General features: G+C 49.6%; 1 protein-coding gene across 3 annotated transcripts; it reads right to left on the reverse strand.

Moving 5' to 3' along the window:
- Window positions 1-10,407: 10,407 nt before the first annotated feature.
- Window positions 10,408-21,677, reverse strand: RBM23 (RNA binding motif protein 23). Of its 3 annotated transcripts, none has more exons than XM_008710526.2 (14): window positions 21,468-21,675; window positions 16,767-16,842; window positions 16,061-16,179; window positions 15,539-15,586; window positions 15,234-15,407; window positions 14,947-15,000; window positions 14,674-14,791; window positions 14,425-14,577; window positions 14,202-14,339; window positions 13,745-13,810; window positions 12,084-12,279; window positions 11,873-11,992; window positions 11,694-11,778; window positions 10,408-11,613 (listed from the first exon to the last, which is right to left on the reverse strand). In XM_008710526.2, the coding sequence occupies exons 2-14, from the start codon at window positions 16,830-16,832 to the stop codon at window positions 11,610-11,612; spliced, it is 1,341 nt and encodes a 446-aa protein (XP_008708748.1). In that variant the 5' UTR covers window positions 16,833-16,842; window positions 21,468-21,675; the 3' UTR covers window positions 10,408-11,609. The 3 variants fall into 3 exon arrangements, with proteins under 3 accessions (XP_008708748.1, XP_008708749.1, XP_008708750.1); XM_008710527.2 differs by lacking the exon at window positions 21,468-21,675 and adding an exon at window positions 21,196-21,439; XM_008710528.2 differs by lacking the exon at window positions 10,408-11,613 and having other exon boundaries at window positions 11,690-11,778; window positions 21,468-21,677.
- Between the last annotated feature and the right edge of the window lie 604 nt (window positions 21,678-22,281).

A 22,281-nucleotide genomic window follows, 5' to 3' on the forward strand; every position in this document is an offset into this window, starting at 1 on the left:
GGTCACCGCGCCCTCCGCTCGCCCCCTCGCCCCGCCCCGCCCCCGTCCGGCTTCCTCTGCGAGGACCGTCTAGGAAACCAAACACGCCCGGGGCGCCCGGCCGCCGGCGCGCGTCGCCCGCAGCCCCGCCACCGCGCGTGCCCCGGCTACCTCCCCGCCCCAGGGCGCCGAGAAGGCGAGGACGCAGACCTGTGGGCGGGCGCGCTGCGGGCGGAGGGCCGGGCGGCTTCCGGGAGGGCAGGAGGGCCTACCGTTCCGCGAGCTGTTTGACTTGTATGAAGCCACGCTTGACCACTCCTCCTGGAAAGAAATCCTAAAGGCGAGAACTGGAAAAGTGCTTTGTAGACCCCTTTCCAGTTCTCCACCTTTGTACTCGGCGCGAATACGCCTCACCTTTAAGAAATCCTTAAAGGTAAAGACACGGAGACGCTTCTTGGAGACTTTTCTTAAAACGTGGTGGCTCTTAGTTGCTGCACTTGTCGTCCACTTTGCCTTTAAGAAGTCCTTAAAGGCAAAGGCCTGGAAGTGCTATTTTTCAGAATTGATTCTGTGATTTACCTGCACACCACCAGGGCACTTCCCTTGTAAGGTTATTAAAGGTAAGGTTTGGACAGACGTTTGCCTTCGGATGCCATTGTGAAGAGCTGAGCAGGTGGCACGGTCCCCTTTGGCCAGGGCCGCGGAGGCCCCCAGCAAGGGAGCCACCCTTCCCTTTTCAATAAAGAACTTTTCTACATTTGCTCATTTTGACTCTGTTCTCAAAAGCCCCACAAAAGGAATAGTTGTAGATGGAAACTGTTACACACTAAAGCTTAGGCCCAGAGGAGCAAGGAACCGAAATCTCCAGGAGGCTCCAGAACTGACTTGGTCCTGGTGTAGTCTGTGACAAGGAGCCACAGGCTGTTAGAAATAACTGTGTCCAGCTCCTCCCTCTGCAGATGAGCAAACAACCCTGGAAAGAAGCAAAGACTTGCTAGAAGTTTTAGAAATGTAGTGACACTACGGGACCAAGTCCACAGACTCTAGACCTCCTCACCTTACCACACCTTATTCTGCAGAGTAAGCTGGAGGCTACAGTTAGCACCCAGAGCTACACCCAGCTGGTTTCAGGTGGGGCCCACGTCCACCAGGGAGGCCCATCGGCTGGGGCGTGATGAAGATGGCCCGCACCTCTCCCGGCAGGCCCCACCACCCCAACTGTCACCTGCAAAGCCCGTGTGAGAACTCAAGCTGTCAGTGCCTCCCCCTGGGGACGCCCACGCCTACTGCTGCCTGAGCCACGAGTCTGAACAAAGAGAGCAGAGGCAGCAGCTCCCCTCACCCCAGACTATAGTACAGCTACTTGAGCACCTGAGGGCCAGGCCTCCGCTCCAACCCACCCAGGTTCCCAGAACTTGCTGGAAAGAGGGATGAGATGTCTCCTGATCCCTGCAGTTGGGAAGGAGCCAAGGGGGACCAGCTCAGCATGGGTGGTTATGAGACGATAGTGTGAATACTGACATTATCCTGAGGACTGTATTCACTTTCTCTGTTAATTCTCTAATGACTATATAAGGTGTTACCGAGCCTTTTATTGTGGAAGATACAGTTTAAGTAACTTGCCTGAGGTTAGTAAGAAACAGAGCGGGAACTCCCTCATATTTGCTTGATACTTAATGATTTTGTCCAGGTTTGCTCCAAGGTTCCCCTTCTAGTAAGTAGAGGAAGAGGAAAGAAGGTCGCTAGAAGAAATGTAGGGGACTTGATGGACAGGGCCATGGGCAGTGGCTGTGGTGAATGGGCCAGAGAAATTACGCGGCTATGGGGGAATAGCCAGGTCTAAACTCTGGGGACCAGGAACAGAGGCACTTCATACTGTAAAATGAAGAAATACACACTCGGCCCATGGAGGGACGGATGGTTATACCATGGGGTTGAAATCTCAGGGACATTAAGAGGAGGGGTAGGAGATGAGCATGGAGAAGGAGGCTTGGAACCCTACTTCTAAGTACCTTAAATGGCAAGCAAAGGAGTTTGTGCCCAAGCCTGCAGGCAATGAGTCACCAAAGGTCTTTGAGTATGAAAGTGACACGATCGGGACGGTCCTTGGGAAGAGGAGGCTGGGAGAGGTGTTCATGGATTGGAGGAGCAGAGGCAAGGCCTGAGGAGCTAAGTTGAGGGGGCGATTAACCGTAAGACATATGGAGGGTAATAAAGAGCCGTCCCAAGGGAGACAGCAATGGCAAGGAGAGGTACCAGGGTGTGAGTCAGAACTGGCAGGACTTGGCAACTGAGTGGCTAGGTACAGGCAGGAGTCGCAGGTGGTGGGAGGATGGTGAGGAACTGGGAGCTCGGGGGCAGAAGAGGAAGTGGGTAAATGGCTCCATTTTGGAGACCCTTGAATTTGAGACGGTAAAACATCCATATGGAGTTTTAGCAGCTCCCTGAATAGCTGGGTCTGAAATTCAGAACAGGTTAGGGTGAGAGACGCAGCTGTGAGAATAGTCCCCATAAAGACAGTAGTCGAGGAGCCCGAGGAAAGAATGAGCCGCAGTCACACAGCGCCCCACGCCTGGTGGGCCCTGCGGTCGCGGTCTTGAACATTTTCGAACAGGGAGCCCTGCATTTTTATTTTTTAAATATTTTATTTATTTGTTTGACAGAGAGAGAGAGCACAAGCAGGGGGAGCAGCAGAGGGAGAGGGAGAAGCAGACTCCCCACTGAGCAGGGAGCCTGATGTGGGGCTCGATCCCAGGACCCTGGGATCATGACCTGAGCGGAAGGCAGATGCTTAACCGACTGAGCCACCCAGGTGTCCCAAGCCCTGCATTTTTATTTTGCCCCAGGATCCACAAGGTATGCTAAGGGAGGCACTAAGGAAGAGGATACAATACAGGCTAGGATCCTTAGCCTCAAACCACACATGGGCCTTAGGGGTCTGTGATGTTTGAGAAGTGGGGCAATTTGATGCATTTGTGCAGTCGTGCATTTGAGATGGGGTTCACAGATTTCATGGGACTGCCAAAGGGGTCTGTGACCGAACAAATTATAAACCAGGATGGTACTGATTGCTGCTGGGAGGGGGAACTGGGTGGGTGGAGGACAGGTGCAGGAGGTTTACTTTTCACTGTATGCCCTTTTTCTTCTGTTTGAATGTTTAACTATGGTATATATTACCTGTTCAAAACCGAAATAACTTAAAACAAAGTCTTGATGTTGCAGAGAAAGAAGAGAGACCAGAGAGAGGGTCCTGGGGATAAGCAGATGAGGAGGGTGGAGACGCAGCCGCCACTGAGGCAGCAGCAGAACTGGAGTTGAACATGTGGGGGTTCTGCCAAGGGAGGAGGGCTCTGGTTTTTGTAAGTAAACTCTATGCCCACAGTGGGCCTCAAACTCTCCACCCTGAGATCGAGAGTAGCATGTCCTACTGACGGAGCCCGCCGGGCCCCCAGGAAGAGGGCTTTCGCAAAGGAAGCCTACCACCAATGGTCAAATGTGGCCAAAGGGGAAGATGAGGGAAAAGGCCCAGTGCCTTTCATGTGTCTGAAGCTTCAAATATGCATACTGACAATGGCAGGGCCTCCCCCGTGAGGGGTGCCACACACACCACAAGCCTCCCTCCCCCTCACTCAGCCAGCCCCATCAGCCCAACCCATCTGTGCGTTCCCTCCAGACGCCTACAGCCTACAGGGACGAGCTCAGAACAGACGGAAGCCGAAGCCACGCTCCCGCCAGACTTGGAAGGTGGGGTCTTCTCTGAGAGCCAGGCCATTCCTTTCCTCTCTCTCTCATCCAGGCGGAGTCGCACCGGGCTGCCAATCCGCTGGCGTGAGAGATCAGCAGAGGGCCCTGTGGCCTGAGCTGCTTCCACCAGGTAAGGTCTTCTCCCCCCCATGCTCCTCCTAACCACTGCGATTTTGTCTGCGCTCCTTTGCTAGCTGGCCCCTGCCACCCCCGCGGTCCCTGACCCACAAGGCGCCCTCACCGGCCAACAGCAGGAAGTGTGTGTGCTCTGCGAGGGGCCCGAGGTGAGGCCAGTCCTGTGTCTCGGAAGGCATCCCTCTGCTCTGGGCCCCTGCTCAGAGCTGGGCCTTTATGCCCTGCTGCACCTAAGCCTCTCTAGAGACTGGGGCGGGGTCTCTCCTCTTCTAAAAGCCTGAGAGGATTTCCTAAGTCTTCTGGGTTAAACCCTCACTCCCATGGGGTGCCTGGGTGGCTCAGTCGTTAAGCGTCTGCCTTGGGCTCAGGGTGTGATCCCAGATCCCTGGGATTGAGCCCTGCATCGGGCTCCAAGCTCCGCTGGGAGCCTGCTTCTTCCTCTCCCCCCCCCACCCCCGCTTGTGTTCCCTCTCTCGCTGGCTGTCTCTGTCAAATAAATAAATAAAATCTTTAAAAGAAAAAAAAAACCCTCACTCCCAGAAAGCCCACCCATGCATACATCTTCTTATTAATCTAACATAGTTCTAGCCACAGCAGTCCAAGTCCATTTTTCCCGGCCATCCATCCACAAATAGTTGTTTTGCTGCCATACGCCAGTCACTGCGCTAGGCCCTATGGGAAAAACAAATACAGGTAAGACACTGCTCCCGCCCTCCAGGAGCTTACAACTGAGCTGGAGAGCTGGGACAAGGTGGTCAACAGCAGCAAACTGGACCACATTTTGACTATCTAACTATCTGGGGGCTATGTCACCTGCTCTTAGAATCCTGAACAGTAGAAACAGAATTTGGAGACAGATTTTAGGAACTGGGTCTTGAAGGATATATGCAGGCTGTAGAAAGATGGGAGAAAGAGGAAAAAACTGCCTGTGGGGCAACTTCTTGAGCAAATGCACGGGAGACACAAGACATGGTGTATTGCCCACCGAGTAAGATAAAGACCCTCCCTGTAAGAAGGCAGCAAAACTCGAGGGGATGGTACAGCCGAGTTGTCAAGGGGACCCCAAACCAGGTAAGAGCATCCTGCTTCTTAGTCCTTTGTCATCTTGGTGGCTCTCATGGCTATGCTCAAGGTGCCTTGTCATCTATTTGAGGTGTTTTTTTTTTCTGGGTAATCTTAACCCCCAATGTGGGGCTCAAACTCACAACCCTGAGATCAAGAGTTGTACCCTCCACCAACTGAGCCAGCCAAAGGCCCCTCATCTATTTGAATTTTGATGCCATGCTCCATTGTTTGGTGGCCTAGTAGACTCAAGGTGTGAATACAAACTCAGTGGGGGCCTTGCAAGCATTTTAGTTAGTACCCAGTCCCACAATTTTCTAGATGGAGAAAGTCAGTCTCAATCTCTGCTTTTCTGGACCTCAGCTCTCCCAATTATAAAGTAAAGGTAACAATACCTACCTTGTAGGATGGTCATGAGGACTAAATGCAAATGCAAATATTTTTGTAATTTGTCAAACATTAGAGAAATGAGCTGTGGAAGTACTGTTTTTTTTTACAGTCTGTGTCCTCATCCCTTATTCAGGTACCCAGACAGCTTGCTAACTTCTCAAAGCACAGCAGCGCCCCGGAGATACAAATCTAAGGGGCACCTGGCTGGCTCATTGGTGGAGCATGTGACTCTTCATCTTGGGGTTGTGAGTTCGAGGCTCACACTGGGTATAGAGATTACTTTAAATAAATAAAAAGAGGGGTGCCTGGCTGGTTCAGTTGGTTAAGTGTCTGCCTTCAGCTCAGGTCATGATCTCAGGATCCTGGGATAAAGCCCCACATTGGGGTCCTAGCTCCGTGGGGAGTCTGCCTCTCCCTCTGCCCCTCCCCCTGCTCGTGTTCTCTCTCTCAAATAAATAAATTTTTAAAAGGTTTTATTTATTTGACAGAGAGACACGGTGAGAGAGGGAACACGAGCAGGGGGGAGCTGGAGAGGGAGAAGCAGGCTCCCCGCTGACCAGGGAGCCAGGTGCAGGGGCTCATCCCAGGACACAGGGATCATGACCTGAGCGGAAGGCAGACGCTTAACGACTGAGCCACCCAAGCATCCCTAAAAACAAACAAACAAAAAAAACCCACCTTTAATAAATAAATGATAAAAAGAAAGACATCTTTAAGTCACCGTCCACAAGGTCTAACTTGCCTCCAAAGGACTCACAGGTAACCCTCATAGGTAATGCCCATTATTAGATTTGTTGTTTGAGGAGTACTGGGGGAGAAGAGGGAAGATTGGCAACTGAAGCCTAACTGATGGTATTATCCTGCAGTATTCCATTTTTTTGTTCCAGTTATAATTTGTCTTTAGGCAGAGGACCGGTGCTCATTTAAAATATTTCTCTGAAAGGAAACTGTCAGAGCTCTGCAGACCAGCTGGGGCAGGTGCTACAGGACCCCTGTGGCAGGTGAGGAGGGGCGCTAAGCAAAGGGTGGTAGCAGAGAACACTGCAGGGTTTCCCTGGCCAAAGCAAAGGGCAGGAGGCATGCTGAAGGTACCTGACGGGGAGGCTAGGCAGAGAATCACCTTGACTTTTTGAAGCCATCTGATTGCTCTCTGATTTATAATTTTTTTTTTTTTTAGGTTGTATTTGAGAGAGAGAGTGGGCATGAGCGGGGGGGGGGGGCCGAGGGAGAAGCAGACTCCCCACTGAGCAGGGAGCCCTATATGGGGCTGGAGCCCAGGATCATGACCTGAGCCCAAGGCAGATGCTTAACCGACTGAACCGCCCAGGTGCCCCCTGATTTATAGTTTCAGGGACAAAAAGGCACTGGGCCAGTGGGACTTGTTTTTCTGAAAGTAGGCTGCTTGTGACCCAGGACCTTGTGATCCGGGGAGACCCAGTCCAGCAACAATGAAGCCTTACTTTCACCACTGCCTCCCCCTCACTTCTCTCCCCACACATACGGAGCATTCTCTGAGGTCAGGTAGCAAGGCCAGTGTGTTGGCATTCGGAGGAACGGGAATACCGATGGCCAGGAGGAATGACAAGCTCTCAAGTTCCAAGCCCTCTCCATGGACTGTTTCATTTCAGCCTCACACTGTCCCTGAGACAGGTGCTACTGTTAGCTTTTCTTTCTCACAGATGAAGATTCTGAGTCACAAAAGCGATGAAGCCCCAGCTTCCTCAGCTGGTTTGTGACAGTACAGCCATCTGCAGCGTGTGCGGTCGCTCCGGGGTGTGACCATTCTGCTACGGGGTGAAGGTCCCCTGGCTTGGGTAGGCCCAGGAGTTCAGAAAAGGCTAATTTTCAGCACTACCCACTCTAAACAAGTAGGCTTCACGATGCTTGAAAGCTGATGGAAGCTCCCTTCCTTCCTGGAACATTGGCTGGAGTCTGACAAGTCTCTGATTTCCAAGGTCATTGCTTCCCCTCCCCGCAAGCCAGCACTGACTGGCTCCTTTCCAGTGTTCAGGCCCCTCATCCATCTACCACTGCCCTCAAAAATAACTGCTTAATGGCTCTCCAGTAACTGCAGCCAACTCCTTAAGGGCTCTTGAGAGGAGATCATGTGGGAAAGCTAACAGAACTCATCCAACTTTTAAAAGTGAGCTTTGATCAGCTCTTTCCTTGCCTCCACCTTCCCGGATGATCTAAATTGGTTGGTGTGCTTCACCTCTCACCGAGCTCTCTCCACCAAGAGCACAGGGAGAGCAAAGCCGTCCTGGATATAAAGTGCAAAAGTTGGGAGGGAAGAGATGTTTGATGCTAGAAGGTTCAGACACAGCTCTGAGACCAGAATTCCTTTCCTGCATCCAGCTCATGACTAGCGACTTCACCTGGTTGCCATGGAAACATCAGTCTCTGGTGGATGGCAAGTAGCACTTCTGACAGAAAGCATCAGAGGCTACCATGGTAACACCAAAAAGAGTGAAGCTGCCTTTTCTCCTGGAGGGGTGAGGAAGGAATGGAGGATACCAGGGAAAGCAGGCTAGAAGGGACGGGCGTCAGAAAGCTTAGCTCTGACTTAAACAGAGAAGGAACTAATTCAACAGACACCTAGTATGTGCAAAGCAAAGCAATAATGAAGAAGGCATGTCTATGGCTGGCCTCATCAGGCCATAATCTTCTAGTAATAGAGTTTACCCAGAACTGTAAAGGCAGAATGAGAGACTTGTAACAGGACAAAGAATCCTGAAAAGGGAAATCAACTAGCAAAGCTTCAGAGTCTTAAAGGACAGGATTCTGACCAGCAGAAGAGGGGCAGAGGGAACAAGCTGAGCAAACATGGAAGTGGAGAAGTGCAGGACGTACTGAGAACTCTGGGTACAGAGGGAGGAAAAGTGACTCCCAGGCCTTGGCTCCCAGGAGGGGCAGGCTCAGATTAGGATCTAGGAATCTGAAGCTCGACTGCCTGGATTGGAATCCCAAACTTGCTGTGTAATCGCAGGGCAGGCTACTTACCCTCTTTGGGTATCCGTTTCCTTGTTTGCAAAGTAAAGATGGTGAGGGTCGACCTCGGAGGGTCGTTGTGAGGATTAAGAACTCAGTACACAGAAAGTGACTAGAACAATGCCTAACCCGTAACAGCCCTGCACCACTGTCGACAATTCACCGTCATACCACCCACCTCCCACTTTTCGGAGCCAGCACAGCCTCTCCTCACCATCCGACTATTACTTCCCGATTCTCACTAGGCCCCTTCCATAACAGAAAAAGGAGAGGCTGTGGTTGACCCTCTCCCTTCAAGCTGTAAACTCGTTTCCCTTCCTCATAAACACCAGGACTAAAGGTGCAAAGGGCAAACCCCTGCTTCCTCTGGTCACTCACATCTGGGGACTGTCGGAGCTAAGGAGAAAGTAGGCAGAAACCCAATTTCAAAAACACGTAAATTTAAAGAACAAGGAGGAAATACCACTGCCTTAGAGAAGACAGAATAGGCTAGAAGTCAAAAGTCAGGTGAACGTCTCCTTTTTAGAACTGAGGACAGCTGGGCAATTCTGCACTAGAAGAGGATCTGGGCCAGTCTCTCCTCTACCCACACCTGAGCCACTATGCCCAGGCAAGAGAGGCTCAGGAAGGTTTCTTTTACCTTAGGAGGCTGTTTGCTGTCCCCTCCTCTCTACTCCAACCACCCCCAACGCAGGGATGAGTAACTAGAAGGCACTGAGTCACATGTAGTGACTCCGGTGTCACCCACTGGATGCTGTCACCTTATATGGGTGAGGACTAGAGTAGTTGTCTTCCATGTTTCCTCACTTCCACCACCGTCTCTCCCCCAGCAAAAGGCTGTATGAGGAACGAAGAAGCGTTGCGGGGAGAACTGAGGTGGAAGAAAAGTGAAGGCAGGCCAAAGTAGGCAGGAATGGGAACGAAAGGAAACCAAGCAGAGACAGGCACCCATCTGATGAGGGCAGGGAGGTAGGCAAGGCCTGTGGGTATTTATAGTTTGGAGGAGTTTAAGACTGCCATGAGGAAGCCTGGTCCCGAGCCTCAGGATAACTAACAAAAATGGTCCACACTATTTTTCAGGATGCATTAGCGGCCAAATCAATAATTATAGGGGGACTGGGCCCTAGCCAGCTACTACCTAAAAACAACGCGTCCTGCTTCCCTTCTCCCAGGCGCAGAGAGCAAACCAGGACAGGCAAAGGGTGGGGGTGGCGGCAAAGGCAACACAGCAGTGAGGCTGCAGCAGCCTGGGGGAATCAAGAGCTAGTTCTGGGTAGTGGCCTTTTCTGCCACAAGCAGGCGCCAAGTACCTAATACTTCAGTGTGAAAAGCAACCCCAGAAGCGAGTATCACCAAGAAACCTTCACTCTGCTTAGGAGTCTGAGAGCTGACAAATTAAAACCTAACAGCAATTATCCATATTTTTAGCATGACAATAAAGTCTTAACATTGTTGCCATAGAGACCGGTAGAGAATGGAGGAGTCCCACAGAGCTCTGCCCCTGAACTTCAGACCTTCTTCTCTAGGCTGGTCCCAACACAGTGAGCCACCTTATGGCAGGCCTCTTGTCATAAGCCTTACAAAGCAGGTGGAGGAGACGTGCGCATCCCCTTCCTCAGGGCAATTCCTGGAATACTCAGCATTCTGGAATTCACTGGTCCCAAGCCTGTGTCATCCCAAGCAGAGTCACATATGGAAAGCAAGAGTTGAGGGCAATGACTGAGGAATAGCAGACTTCAGGAATGGGGAGCCCTGACGTATGACGCCCAAACCCCTCTGGATACTGGACTAGGAGTTCCATTACAAAGAGGGCCAAAGGCAGGCACAGAGGCTAATGGTAAGACTGGTGAACTTAGCAGGCTTCTCTGGTACTTAAACTCAAGATCATAGAACACCTCTAGCCAAAGGTGCAAAATGTGCTACCGTCACACTGCCATCTGGTGGAAAGACAAGATCTGTCCTTAGGCACAGAGAGCCTGTTACTGTGTCCAGTGACAAGGTAGGTTTGGAAATATTGGGGGGGGGGGGCAGTTACGATGAAGACATACGGAGGAGACCCACGGGGCCGAGAGTATAATGCAGACAGATGGTGAACTCCATCCAGGCATGTGCCTTCTGTCCATTTTAATTTCTAAGGAAGATTAGATAAAACAAAATTAAAATAAAAGGAAAAAACACAAAGGCATTACAAATGTTTTATATCCCTAGAACCATTCACGGTTTTGGCTCATGAGAAGTTATTAACATCAGACACACCAACTGACCGAGACCACACACATATGGGCAGCGGCCACCACGACAGTGGAGCCTGCCTTTCATACAAGGTTTATATGGATATATGCACATGTATGTGTATGTATGCATATGTGTGTACACATACATATACACACACACACACACATATATTTTATGTACACAGACACGAGGGTATAAAATCCAGTGAAAAGGGCTCACATGTGCCCAGGTAGGGGACAGGAGCAGCTTTATCAGCTGGGGTTAAGCCCACGGTAGAGGCACATGGGAAATGGTAGAGAGTAGCAGCCTCCTCTCCATCCTTCCACCCTGGGCCACAGGAAGGACCTGGGAGGAAGGACAACTACACAAAGGAAGATGGAAGATACTGGAAAGGTATCCCACCTTTCACTAAACTCCTGAAAGCCCTGCCCCTAAGACATCCGAAATGCCTGGCAGGACAGATCATTCTCACACCCCCCAGCAAGATGCTGAGCCCACGGTAGCAGTTCTGGCCCCAAGCTGAGGCCTAAGGCAGGCTTCACAATGCGCATGTCTGTGCCACCTTCCAGGGCGTGTGCAGCAGCAAGCCAGCACCTTCAGGGATCACCCCCCACCCCCCAAAACCCCAAAATCCTCTTAGACCAGAGGTCTTAAGGGTTTTTTCCTCAACGGACTGTAGGGTAAAGGTATAGGAAGAGGAGAGAGGTTAGTTCCTTCAGTTAATGCCCTATTGCCTTCCCGACAGGGGGGAGGAATCGAGGAATCACTACGAGGTGGTTGGAAAGAGCAATGAAAGCTCATCCCAGAAGATGACATACGCGGAGAAACAGGCATTCCATGTAGGTGCAGATTCTGTCTTCTTCGACTAGTGGCTTTGCTCAGCAGAGTCCACTCCCAATGCAGCCCTGGGCAGGAGCTCTTGAGTCCAAGGGTGGCTCCAATTCCCGCAGAGTCAACGTCCATACGCTCAGGATGGCTTGGTCCACAAAATGGAGAAGGGGCCGTGAAAAGGTAGACGTGGAGAAGGGAGTGGCAGGACCCAGAGGCACAGGGAGGCAGTGTACTGCGCCACTGACTTACCTATGGCAAGAAAAAGAGGTCAAGAGAAAGCTAAAGGAAAGAAAACCAAAGACTAAACTGAGCCAGACCCTGAGACTCACATGGTCTGAGGGGTAAAGAGGCTGGAAAGCTGGAAGCATTGGGAGGCGATTGCCTGGGAGGCAAGGTTCAGGGCCGGACTCAGAGCTGCAACACAGAGAGGCATGACAAGTTAGTGAGCACAGAGCATTCCTTCTTTCCAGGGCCCAACCCCTTCTCCCTTCCCCAAGTCCAAGTCTACCAGTCAGAGCCGCAGGGTTCAGGGCCCCCAAGGGAACCGTCCCGTTCAGTTGCAAGGCGGCGGCAGCCTGGGCGGCGGCAGCAGCAGCTACAGCTGTGGTAGGCAGCTGGATTCCGGAGCCTAAAAGGGAAAGAAAAGTTGGTGTTAAGTCCCAACCCCTGATCTAAAATTCCACCCCACGTTCTTCACTCTGCACAGAAACTCTCTCCACCTTCTGCCAATTTGGCCATGAGCTGCAAACGTCCACCTGCTGATCCCAGATCCAGCTCTTGGTCCCCATCCGGAAAAGTGATGTCTGTGCCACCATCCAGTCGCTCGGTCACTTGGCCAACTCTCATAGGTCGACCAGCAAGCTCAAAGCCATTCAGCTGTTCCAGGGCCCGCCGGGCACACTCGGAATCTGAGAACTACAAGAAACCCAGTCCGTGTATCAGTCACCTCCTGGCCGTGGACATGCTCGCCAAGACCCACCACCACCACCTCGTCCCGCTATCCCAAAAAACTGCATGCTCACTATGGCACAAATCGTTCTGTCCCAGGCAATGTGACCTAAGATCCCCATCCCCCCAAAATATTCATGTGAAAAGGACCTTTTCCAACGGACTCAATGGCAATCACTAATCTTCCAGCTCCACTAAGAACCTAATAATGCAAACAGTCTATTATCTATAGGGTGGCCTACACTTACAGGCTGCTTCACAAATGAGCATATAAACACAAGTAAGACAGCCTGAGAGTCAAGATTCCTGGGCTTTTTTAACTTCAGCCCTTAGGACTAGTCAGTTAATTCTCAGTCAAGAAGTAAGAATCGGGCACTCCAGAGCCCAGACATAGGAGGGCACGCATCCTGGCATGGAGAGCACCCCACCCCTACGCCTCCACCATTGCTGCTGATCAGAGGGCGCTACTGCCCAGCAGCACCAGAGCAGCCTGGGGTAGAGAAGATTCCAGTCTGCTGTTGAAGTGTCAAGGGTATTGATCAAAAAGGCGGCAGCACAAGGGCAAAAAGGCCTCACAAAAGCTTTTCTGCACCTGAGTCATCAAGGAGTTAGAAGAGGTACTTGCCACTGTGGACACCACAGCTGGCCGTTTCCTCTGGTAGCACCTGCCCTAGGGCCTGACATGTGGTACTGACAATTCCTAGGCAGGTGGTATAAGTGGCTTGCCTTCACTGGATGCTTCTGAGGTGAGCAATACTCCTGGTAGAAAACAACCTACCTCCCCTCTGCCCTGCAGGCAGCTGTGGGGGGTGTATGCTGCCTGGACTGAACCTACAAAATACCAGCTTCGAGACTCTGTGGCTGGCAGCCAGTCCTCAGCCTGGAGTCACACGGGGCTAGAAGAACCAGTTATGGGAACTGGAAGAAATTTTGTTGGGAGTGTCAGGAAAAGGCCTCGCTATTCTCCCTACAGCGGTCTCTGAATATAAAGATATTTCTCAGTGGAGAAACTGCTTCAAATGGGGTAGTGCCAGGAAAAAAAAAAATCCCTATTCCTGCTCCTATCGTGAAAACATACTAATTCCATGAAGCATGTGTATAAAAGCCCACATCTTACCTCCCTCATACCCCCAACCTTTTAGCTGTAGCCTGAAATCATTTCTATTACCCAAAGAGCAAGCTGCGGCACCAGAGAAGCTGGTTGAACTCCTGGACACCCCCATACCAGGGCCACTGACAGTGTGTAGGAGCAAAGCCAGGATCTCAACCAATGCACTCATCTCAAGGGGCAGAAGGCTAGTCCAAGCTTCAGGCACCCGGGCTTATGGGTCATTTAGACAGTTCCTAAAGGAGGAGGATGAAGCTAAGCTGCAAAATCAGACAAGTGGACAAACCCACACTGAAATTCAAAAGTTAATGACCACCAACTCACCGTAATGAAACCATAACCTTTAGAACGGCCTGTATCTGAGTCCTTCATCAGGACAATATTATCAATCTGTAGAAGATGGAGAAATTATTAGCAATCTTTGCGCTAACCCGCACCTTTGATCTTTCTTAACTGTTCTACCCACCTCTAACTTTGTAGCCAACCAATTATAACTCTCCAAACCTTCTCTTTAAAAAGAGACAAAGGCCACCTCTTTCCAAAACACCTTTCCTTACTAATCTTACTGAATCTGGACCCCATTATGACTTCATGATGCCTGACTCATATGCGTACTGAGCACTCTGCATACAAAGATGGAACCTAACTTTTCCAGCACGGACCCATCCGCTCATTCTGACTGACGCAGCGGGTTAATCGTGGTCAGACAGAACAATGCGGTACGCTCACTCTCCCCACTTTTTCCAATTCCCTTCCGAGGTTTCCATTACTTTCTACTCACTTTGCCAAAGGGCTCAAAGATGCCCCGGAGCATGTCCTCAGTGATATTGAAGTGCAGGGAGCCCACGTAGAGGCGCATCGGTCCGCTGCTGCCCTTCTGCAGGTTGTTGGCCATGGCTGCCAGTCGGTTTTTCTCAGCCTATGCGAGGAGGAACCAACAGCTCGTATCCCACACCTCCTCCCGCCGAGCCCATCTTCTTGTGTCAGCTTTGCAACTTGCTCACCTGTGAAGCCTGGACGATGATGGGCACTCCAAGCAGCCGCTGCCCAGTCAGCCCAATGGCCAGAGGCACAGACTGGATTTCACAGAATTCCACGTAGGCAATGCCCTTAGAACGACGGGAGTTCCGATCGGAGATGATTCGGACATCACGAACCTTTCCCGGGCAAGAAAGCAATCCTGAGTTGGGCATAAAGGAGGATGGACAGAAAATAGGCTACATGGAAGAAAGCTAAAGGCGGGGGAAGGTTACCTTGCCGACAGCAGAGAAAAAGTCCTCCAGGTCCCGCGGCCGAATGCGGGCAGCTAACTGCATACAGAAAACCGTGCGGGCATCACGCTCCTCGGGACTCAGATTATCAATGGGCTCCCTGAAAAGCGAGTGCAATCTGGTGAGACGCCTGCTCCTGATACATGGTTACCGCTCTCCAGCTCCCCTCAAGTACCACACACTCCTGTATTCTGGCTCGAACGGCTTTCTACTTGTATCTCACGATCCCTGGCGGAGTGCTCACTATCCACTCACCTGACTGGACTCTTTTCTCTGAAATGAGGACTCTTACTGTGCGCGTGCCTGCGCCTACAGAACAGAGAACAACAGATGGAAAATCACGTCATCCGATTTCACTCGCGCTCGTCCAATGCTTGGTCTGCCAGCACCTCATCTCACATGGGAACTGTCCACACCACCCCTGCAGTAACAGGGTCTGTGCCCACCACACCGGGCTGCGAGCACCCGCGGGAAGGAACCACAGTGCACAGGGTTTACCCGGACTCCAACACAAAGGCCATCGTATTAGCAAGAGGCGATACCCAGTGGCAAGTGGCGGGCTCCTGTAGCGCACACGGTCCTCACGCCGCCGGTCCCGACTGCGTGACTCACTGCTGTGCCGCCGGTCCCAGCTCCGGCTGCGGTGGCGACGCTGCCGGTCCCGACTTCGACTCCGACTACTTCTCCGCCTATGCCGGTCCCGGTCCCGACTGCGACTACAGGTGGAAGGCACTACTGAGTTTGCTGCAGGGCAAACCAACCTCTTCCGGCCTTTGAGGGGTAGCTCTCCCTGGTATCTTCCCATTTAGAGTAATCCTCAAAACCCAAAAGCCCCCAGATTACTGACCTGCGCTTTCTATCCCTGCTTTTGCTATGGCTTCGACTCCTCTTCTTCCTGTGAAGGAGGGAACAAATTCTTATTATCAAGAAGGTTTTACCCTCTCCCCCAAGGAAAAGAACGACAGAAAGGCCAGGGTTGAACAGCAGTAAAAGACCAAAGAGCCCAAGATGATCTGGCAGGAGTCACAGCAACACTAGCTTGCACACAACCCTGAATGCTGTCAGCCATCTGAAGTGGCCATTTCCCCCCAAAGCCCAGCAAAAGCTGCTGTTGCCAAATCAGGGGTCCCCTGGCTATTTTACTCAACTGAAATAGAATGACACTAGCACAGATCCCCAAGTCTTGGCTGGAATGTGAAGACTAGAAGATCATTAAACCAAGTCACCATGATTCCCAGGACCTAGTGGAGCCATCACTAAAACTTAGCAGTCTTACAAGCAACCACCTCTCTGTTCTGGCTGTTTCTCTGATGGACGCAGTTGCTTCCCTTGCCCAAGTCACCGACCCACCTCCTCCTGCCACACTTACTTGCTTGCCTCCCCACTGGTGCTGCTTCCACTGGGGCCACTCGGGCCACTCGTGCCAGTACTGCTTGTGCTGGTGTTGCTAGGGCCGTCTTTTTTAACCTCTTTCTTCTGCTGTTCATCCTGAGGGGTTTGCCAGGAAAAATGTCACCAGGTACAAAGTGGCAGACACACACATTCCATTGGGCAACAAAAGAACAAAAGTGGACAAAGAAAGCTTATGAAATCAAAGCTCACAGTTATCTAGCCAGTTTCTGAGCACCCGAATCTCCTAACAAAGGGAATAATAGAAGGAAGGAAGGAAACCACTCAAAAAGAAGAGATCAGAGTGACAGATTTTGATGTCAAAACTTTAGCTACCCAACATTTGTTCCACTGACATCTATTTCCCAGGAGAGTGAGAAATTATTTAGGTCTGAGATACACTGACTTTCTACTATGTCACTGAGAGCTATGAGCAAAGCACTTACTCCCAGTACATTCTGCCCTACCCTCCTCCTCCCTCCCCCCAGCGTTGGGACCCGCTCTGCCAGCATGCCTTTGAGTATGGAAGCTGAAGAGTGGTGCTTACTAAAAAACATGACTTTTAGGAATAGCCACGATACAGAATAAACAAGCAGGGAAAGAGGANNNNCAAAGTGCTGAAACCGATTATCTAGAACTGGTGCTTCTTACTAACCCAATTCCAGGAGTGAGATGGGGAATATTACCTCCTCTTTTTTATAGGGAGCCTCCAGCATGGCCTCAATCACTATATCAAAGTCATCGGACGCCATCGTAGCAGAGCTGAGGAGAGGACATGGATATGTAAGAACCTCATCTTTTTCCTCCCCTTCTGGCATCCCACATTCCCTTCCTTCTCTAAGAAACAGACTTCAGAATATACAGTCTGTTTCTTGAATACAAAGGGATCTTCCTGGCTGTTGCTTACTCTAGGTTTATTTTTGCGCATTTTAAATCTGAACTAGTTTTGCTCTGTGGCTTAGAAAAGGTCAAGTGTCTCGAAGGAAAAGAAATATCTAGATAGAAACAAAATACAATACAGACCCTGTCCTATAAAGAGAAAGTGTTGGCATTCAAAATTACTATTCACTTGACAATGGACACTAGGCCTCCATTCTACAGTTCAAAATTCTGTATAAATAACTGGTTTAAAGTTAAACCATAGGGGCGCCTGGGTGGCACAGCGGTTAAGCGTCTGCCTTCGGCTCAGGGCGTGATCCTGGCGTTATGGGATCGAGCCCCGCATCAGGCTCCTCCGCTATGAGCCTGCTTCTTCCTCTCCCACTCCCCCTGCTTGTGTTCCCTCTCTCGCTGGCTGTCTCTATCTGTGTTAAATAAATAAATAAAATCTTTAAAAAAAAAAAATAATAAAGTTAAACCATAGAAATAAGCACATATTTCCAATAAAAAGATAAGGATGCAAGACTAAAAATCAGAACAAGACAAAACAACACCAGAATGCAGATGTGCCCTAAGCTCTCCCCGACATCCCCCACACAATCATCAATAATTAGGGGACTCATCGCCAAGCATTTCCCGTATAATACCAACTAGAATTCAGGTAACTCAGAAAGATAGTGATTAAGACAGGCTTAACCAATTCCACCTTGAAGGCTGTCTACGCAGGAAGGGTAAGACTTCCTGCCTCCCCCCCAAGCTTTCACACCTAGCAATCATCTTTCCCAAGTCTGTCCGCCATAGGCCCGTCAAATTAAAAAAAAAAAAAACACAACAGAAGATATTGGGGCGCCTGGGTAGCTCAGTCGATCAAGCGTCTGCCTTCTGCTCAGGTCATGATCCCAGGGTCCTGGGATAGAGCCCCTGCTTGGCTCCTTGCTCAGCGGGAAGCCTGCTTCTCCCTCTCCATGCCTGCTGCTCCCCCTGATTGTGTGCACACTCATGCTCTGTCAAATAAATACAATCTTAAAAAAAAAAGAAAAAAGAAAAACAAGATATCAAACAAAATCAATAGGATAAATTATTCAAAAAAACGTTAGTCTGGAATTATCAATATACACAACACGCATGAATCTCAAAATAATAATGCCGAGTGAAAAAAATAAGACAAAAGGGTACATATACTGTGTGGTTCCATTTATAGGAAAAAATTCTAGGAAATGTAAACTAACCTGTACTGGCAGAAAGCAAATCAGCGGGTTGCCTAGGGACAGGAGGAGGTGGAGAGGGGCTAGGAAGAAAGGATTACAGAAGGGCAGAAGAAACTTTTGCCGGTGATGGTTTCATGGGTGTTTAAACATCAAAACCCATCAAACTGTACACCTTAATGTGTACAGCTTTATTTTATATCAATTATACCTCAATAAAGCTGACCGAAAAACAAAAACAAAAACAAATCTCCAACTAATCTGAAAAACTTCGGTGCAAAGAGGCTAATCATAATCGGACTTTCCATATCCACAAGAGCTTTGTCCTCTTTAAAGCAGCTAATGCATCATGCAATGATGCTGTCCTTGTTGCCCTCAGAGCCCATAGCCTATTCTGGTGACTTTAGAATAAAACAGGAATATAAAAGTAATAACTAATGTAAAATAAGTAATATAAAAATAGGACTAATCACTCCTACAGTACCTAATATTGCTAGGCACTGTACTAAGCCTGTTTACAGAGACAAGATTCTTGGAAAGAGCAAAGCAAAAATTACCTGGAGTCATATTTAAGACTTAAAATGGAAACCAAATCAAAATCAAATAGGTGTGTCTAAGAACCAGTGAACTTGGGGCGCCCAGCAGGCTCAGTAGGTGGAGCTTGTGACTCTTGATCTCAGGGTTGTCCGTTCCAGCCCCATGTTGAGTGTATAAATTACTCAAAAATAAAATCTTAAAATAAAATAAAAAAAACCCCTCAATTGAACTCAACTGCTTATTGTAACACTGTACATTTATTTAACAATCAAAGATAGGAGCACCTGGGTGGCTCAGTCGTTAAGCGTCTGCCTTCGGCTCAGGGCGTGATCCTGGAGTTCTGGGATCGAGCCCCACATCAGGCTCCTCTGCTGGGAGCCTGCTTCTTCCTCTCCCACTCCCCCTGCTTGTGTTCCCTCTCTCGCTGGCTGTCTCTCTCTCTCTCTGTCAAATAAATAAGTAAAATCTTAAAAAAAACAAACAAACAAAGATAATATATTCTACAAGCCGCTATCAGGTCCAATGCACGATGAAAAAACTGAGGCTTTGTGAACTGCCCAGAATCACAAAGCTTAAATGGAGGAGCTGACTCTTGATAAAGGTCTCCTGACCCAAGGTCTAATGTCTTATCAATTCTATCAGGTGACCTCTCTCTCCTGTACTTTATAACTCAGTCTTAAAGAAAATTTTAAAGAGTATACAGCATACCAAGATGTCTAGTTTTTTTTAAGATTTTGTTTTTAAGTAAAATCTACCTCCATCATGATACTCGAACTTACAACTGAGATCAAGTCTCATGCTCTACCGACTGAGACAGCTAGGTGCCCCAAGATGTCTATTTTTATTTTTTATTTTATTTCACTTTTAAAAAGATTTTATTTATATATTTGACAGAGAGAAAGAGTACAAGCTGGGAGACAGAGGGAGAGGGAGAAGCAGGCTCCCTGCTTGCGGGGCTCAATCCCATGATCCCGGGATCATGACCTGAGCAGAAGGCAGCCACTTAACCAACTGAGCCACTCAGGCGCCCCTGAAGATGTCTACTTTTAAATACACAGTCATCTAAGGAATTACTATTCTGAAAGGTTTATCAAAAGCATTAGTCCCATTAGTCACACCTTATTATGTGGCTTCTAGATGAAACAGCATACACTTCAAAATACCAGGAACCAACCTCATTGTAATACATACTATTTGACCGACTGTGGAAAAAACGGTTCTTAAAAATAAAAGGTTTCAATCTACAATTTCTGATCTTTCCAGTCATTTTGCCTGCCAAGCCTATACAAGTTTTCTTTCCTTTTTTCTCTAAAAGTATTTATTTATTTAAGTAATCTACACTCAACATGGGGCTAGAACTCACAACCCCAAGGTCACGAGTCATATGCTCTCCAACTGAGCCAGCCAGGTGCCAAGTCTATACAAGTTTTCTAAATGTCATACAGCTCCTCTCTATTTTTTAAAATCTGCTTTTTCCTCCCCGAATGAAATGCTTCTGATTTCAATAATTGCTCTTTGTTGACTGCTCGTACAGGGTAGGAGTAGCTTAACACATGCACAACAACTTTCGCTCAGGTTGACAAATGAGCCACCACCTACGTACGGAGTGAAGTTTTCACTCAGGTACTCAGAAATGAATGACTCTATTCAACAGGCATACAAAACGCGAGCACATTTTGAAACCTGAAATCTCACTCGGTTTGGTGTATCTTTTCAGATGTCCTAGAAGCAGTAAAGTCCCAAACACTATGCATTTTCAAGTTGGTAGTTTTCAAACTCTTCCCATGTCCTAAATTAAGGGCCAAAGTCCATCAACCTCATCCACGAAAAAACTACAGAGCCTTCTTTCATCCCTGCTCCAAAAACTGCATTAGGGGTGGGCCCACAATCATGCACGTGTCTGGACTTTGTCATAGCACAGTCAAGACCCCAACAAGCACTAAGGCCTCACTGCTGAAGGGACAAAAGAGAGTGAAGAACCACTGTTAGCTCAGTTCAGGCAAAATTCACCACCTGCTGAGTCCCAAGGGGTGATGGATCCAGTCACAGAGCTGGGCACAAACATCACCAAACTGAAAGCAGCTTGCTTAATAACAGGAACAGGAGAAAGGTAAAATACACTCTCCAGGCTATGTAACAAGCCAAGGCTACACTTTAAAAAATGGTCTTACAGGTAACCGATTCGCACCGTCCCTGCGAGGGCCAGTGTCCCAATGCTAAAACTTCACATGTGGCCTCACTATACTCCTGTACCGCCACGGAACGTGCGGTCAAAAAAAAGGAACCAGGGAAAAGCCCAGAGGCCAACACAAGGAACAGGAGTCTTCCAGAGCCTGAAGATTGAGAAATAAGTCTCAGTACCCTAACCTCTCTGGGAGTGGTGGCACTAAGAGCTGAAAACCCATCCTGCCAGCCCTCTCAAACCGCGGTGGGTCGATGCTCCCCCCCATCCCGCCCCGGTACTGGCGACCCTAAACGTCAGGGCTTCGGGGACCTGGAAAGACATCGGTCACTGGGATCCTTGAAACAGCATCTTCATCTTTAGGAGATATAACCACGACAGTGCCGATCCCTAAAGTCATGCCAGCGGGCTACACTGAGGGAGCGAACACTTCCAGACCAAAGTAAACAAAAATATTTTCTTAAAAGTTTGCCTCATTCTGCTCTTGACGCCATTTTCTGCCTGTGACGTCAGGGGGAGGCGCCGTGCGGCAACGTCACGCATTGGTGACGTCGCGGGGGGGACTGGGTTTCGGTGTTTCTCACCAGTTCCGGGTCCCCGCAGGGGGGAGTCCCGGTTTCCGCCGTTCCTTTGGGTGTGTTGGGGGCGCGAAGCTCGGCTATTTTCCAGAGTCTCAGCAGTAAAAGCAGCACTACAGTCGGAGCTGCTCGTCTTCCCGCAAAATGGCGGCAGCTCCGCCGTCTTCCAGAACTTTCCCCAATCTGCGCAGGCGCCGACACATTCAGGCGGTGGAACTAATCTCACTGGTTTCGCGGCAACTGTCCAAAGTACAGATTTTCATTGGCCAAACCCCTAGGCATGGGTGGAGCCAAACTCAAATGTTTCTTAGCAACCATCCAGTTCCCATCGATTGGCTAACCTCTCCGAGAGTGGAAGCGTCCTAAGGCGGCCGCCCATTGCTCTCTCATTGGCTAGGTGACACGCGGAAGGCGGAGAACGCGGGCAAAGAACCAGCGAGGACTCTCCGGCCCAACTCCTGGCTCCAGGTGACTAGGCCAACGCCGTGGGCGGAGCCAACGAGGAGGTACAATTGACTTCCTTGCTACTCTCTATTCCTGATTTCCTCAGAAGGTCACGTGTCCTGCTTAGCCACGACAGCCTCGGGGAGAGCACCTGCATTTGTTTCACGTCAGGAAGGATGTTGTACCCCATTCTGAGCGCGATGTCTACACAGCCCTCCTAACTATCTCCTGCCCTCAGTGCTTGGGCCCCGGGAAACACAAGTCTTGCCACATATTTATTTGTCTTCTTTCACACTCTTATGGCCATTGCCTGGTCCCACAGCCACACACCTCCCATTGCAAAAGTAAAGTTGTAAGTTTCTCAGGTGACTCCTTG

This window comes from Ursus maritimus, unplaced genomic scaffold (assembly GCF_017311325.1).
Source record: "Ursus maritimus isolate PB19 unplaced genomic scaffold, ASM1731132v1 scaffold_36, whole genome shotgun sequence".
NCBI classification, from domain to species: Eukaryota; Metazoa; Chordata; class Mammalia; order Carnivora; family Ursidae; genus Ursus; species Ursus maritimus.

Bases quoted from the DNA above. Each gene is read 5' to 3' on its own strand.
- RBM23 (XM_008710526.2), bottom strand. From the start codon at position 16,832: ATGGCGTCCGATGACTTTGATATAGTGATTGAGGCCATGCTGGAGGCT. The intron at 16,180-16,766 runs GTAATATTCCCC...CAAACCCCTCAG, and splicing joins CTCCCTATAAAAAAGAGGAG to GATGAACAGCAGAAGAAAGA. The intron at 12,280-13,744 runs GTGAGTTGGTGG...GGTTTCTTGTAG, and splicing joins AAGGTTATGGTTTCATTACG to TTCTCAGATTCCGAGTGTGC.